Below are 3,435 nucleotides of genomic sequence, written 5' to 3' on the forward strand. Positions count from 1 at the left end.
AATACATCACGTGTGATCTTGCTGATTGTACGAAACTTTGAACCATTAACAGACCACCAGGTTAGTATATTAAATTTTCCCATTGTTGGATGAGTTTCTTCTTCCAAATACTGATCAAACTCAAATTTTGGTACATAACGATTTCCTGAAGACCTTTCCCTTTATTTCCACTTCTTAAAATCATTCAACTTGCTAGTTTGCGATATCGAAGAATTAGGTACATGGCTTCCACAGATCAAATCATCATATCCCATATTACTTATTGAACTCTCATCCATGACAAATTTACCTCCATACTCTATATGAAGATCAAAGAAACTTGTTCGAACTCTTTCAACATGTGTAAATTAGAGTTCACTTCCAGACAGCTTATCATAGTAATACTCAATGATATCCATTTTAAATCTCGGATCAAGAATCAAATATATTGCTAGACACGAACCACATTCATCCCAAAATTTGGAAAATTTCAGTCTCATAGGCCCTTCAATTACTCGGATGAACTCTTCTGAACTATTTTCCCATTCAATAAGTTGAAGTTTAATATCACAAATATCAGGAAAACACACATTTACAGTGGGAAATTTGGTACCACTAAAATACATAGTAGCATCCTTAAAAGGTTTTAAATAACCATGCACTGAACGTGCTAATATCCACTCTTCCTCAGAAGGTTTGAATGCATAATTTTTATCAATAAATGCTAAACGATCAAATGTCTCTTCATAAACTAAATCAGCATCAATCATGTCAAACATAGTATTCCACATATGTGGCACATCCATAGGAACTTGGGCTTTACCTTGCAACTTTAATTGGCTAACAACCTGATCAAACTTTTGTTTACCAAAAGGAGACTTAGATAAATATCTCACTGTCCCACGAATATTAATTAGAGGTGGCTTCATAAAATCCATTTCATCTTGAACAATGATATTCAAAATGTGGGCACTATGGAGAACATGAAAGAACTCACCTGCATATGGAATTCTATCGGAGAGCCATATTTTTAAATGCCTAACATTACTATCATTATCAGCAGCATTATCAACAGCCATGGAAAATAACTTTTTATCTAAATTCCAATCATTTATCTGTTGTGATATAAACCTAAATAAAGAATCCCCGTCATGTGGCTAGCCAATTATTCTATAATTCAAGATCATTTTTTTCAACTCCCATTCATCATCAATATAAAGCGCAGTCAAACAAGTATAAGCAAAATTTTGTGCATTTGAAGTACAAATATCAGTAGTAAGTGTTACCTTACAATCAAGCCCCTTAAGCATTTCATAAATTTTCACTTTCATCTCTTCATGAAGTTTAATAATATTAGACCTAACAGTATTACGACTAACAAGCTTAAATTCCGGATTCAAACCATTAACAACAAAATACTCAAAAAATTCATGATCAACCATACAAAATGGAAATTATGCTTAATAATCATTTATCTAAATCCATTCTACTCTTATGCTGATTGAACTTAAATATTTCTACTTTAGTTGACGTGAAGTCGTATTATTCATAGCAAAAATAGATTTTTATCCAGCATCTTTATATAATTTAGTAGTGCACCTCTTAAGATGATTGGCCAAGTGACTCGTACCTTGATTACTATCCCCAATAAAATTCTTTTTGCAATGTTTACATAGACATCTATCGTTTCATTAGCATTTTTGTATTTTGTAAAGTGTGCCCATATCGCGGATGTTTTCTTCCTTCTTTTTGGATCTTCTGAGCCATCAACCTTAATTGGATTCTGAGATGAATTGATTGTATTATCTTCTGCTTCTTCGGTGATTGTGTTTGAACTCGGATTTTGAAACAAACATAAACAACATTAGGTAGGAAATACAATTAAAAAATGAAATCAAAGCGAAAGATTAATTAATTAATATACCATAATATAATTGGTTTGTGTTTGCAGCTGTAGAATATGAAAGGGGGATTAGGGTTAAACTTTATTAAATCTAAAACAGGCCCATATAAGATAAATATTTGGAAACTACAGTCTGTGTCTCTATGACTTGTCACAGTGGTAAAATGTTAACAAAAAATAAGATAAATATATTATAGATTTTATATATAATTTATTATCTATGTATATATATAAATTATCTGGATCGGATCATTAACGGATTGGATCGGCCTAAATCAATATCTGGTACTTATCGGATCAGATCGTTACCGGATCAGATTTTTTTCGGTTCGGATTTTTTTAAGTGATCCATATCCGCTCTAATAGCCTTCGGATCGGACCGGATTACCGATCCATTGAAAACCCTACCCATACCAACGCATCGCATGAGGTAAAGGATTGAGAGGGTAGCCGGAAAGAGTAGCAGTTAGGTAATTTGTCTAGTTGAACTTGTGTAGTTTAGTTGATCTTGTGTACATTAGTTGAACTTATTTTCTTCCATTCTAACATCCTCACATACTTTTCATTTGGTTTAATTACAGGTAACAATTCTTTCATTTATATCGGTCTTTTATCGACTGTGTCCCTTTCCCATCCCATTTTTTGTTTTTTTTTGTTTTTTTATTTATTGATTTATATTTATAATGGCCCCCTTCAAGTTGTGTATAAATTTTAAAGGGTTTGGAGGACCTTTAAATTTTAAGGTTTTGAAAATTTTTGGCGATTTGGGCCATATTTGGAGGGGTGCTTAATTTTGGCTAATTTATTTTTCGAATTTTTACGACATCAATTTTATGGAAATGTTGTTATGATATTGTAGGCTTGTTGATATCCTGTAAAATAGGTGGGAATGTGCTATTACAAATGACACATTTCCAATAAATTAAATGTTCCTTTCGCAGATAATATCCGTAGAAGGCTCAATGCTTTCCGCGGATATTTTGCGTGGAAGGAACAATTAGTTTTTAAAAAAAAATTGCCCCTTTTTTCTTTGAAATCTGTAAGTAATTGCTATATTTTAACTCTATCAACTACATTATGACATAAAATATTGATTAAAATATCATTTTTATGACATGCAAAATTTAACCATTACTTGAGTATAAAGACGAATGTATAGTCATTTTGCCAACTTTGCATGTAATTTCCCATGCATGACCAACCTAAATATCACACAATGTATGTGCATTTCATTTATTATCATATAAAAAAAGTTGTTTTCCACATAATTAGTTTTCAAGTAATGGATCAATGACAAATTAGAAATTACATAACTATCGCAATTCAAGGCCAAATAAGTGCATAACTTGTGTAGTTTGACGACATTACATCAAAATACAAAAAAAAATACTTAAACAAAGGGAATTCTCATATGATCTACCCTAACTAACTAAATATCTCTAAATAGTTAGAGAATCCGCCCGATAGTCGGTGTGTGGAGATCCGGGGAGGGGCGTCGGCCCTCACAATGCATGTCACCCAATAGAGCACAATAACACAACTTTCGCGGAGCT

The 3,435-nt window shown here is 32.4% G+C and overlaps 1 protein-coding gene across 1 annotated transcript; it reads right to left on the bottom strand.

Annotated features, from left to right (window-relative positions):
• Positions 1-347: 347 nt before the first annotated feature.
• LOC141695846 (zinc finger BED domain-containing protein RICESLEEPER 2-like) lies at positions 348-1,421 on the bottom strand. The gene is made up of 2 exons (XM_074500057.1): positions 1,266-1,421; positions 348-1,094 (listed from the first exon to the last, which is right to left on the bottom strand). The coding sequence occupies exons 1-2, from the start codon at positions 1,419-1,421 to the stop codon at positions 348-350; spliced, it is 903 nt and encodes a 300-aa protein (XP_074356158.1).
• Between the last annotated feature and the right edge of the window lie 2,014 nt (positions 1,422-3,435).

The sequence above is a fragment of the Apium graveolens genome, chromosome 2, assembly GCF_009905375.1.
Source record: "Apium graveolens cultivar Ventura chromosome 2, ASM990537v1, whole genome shotgun sequence".
NCBI lineage: Eukaryota > Viridiplantae > Streptophyta > Magnoliopsida > Apiales > Apiaceae > Apium > Apium graveolens.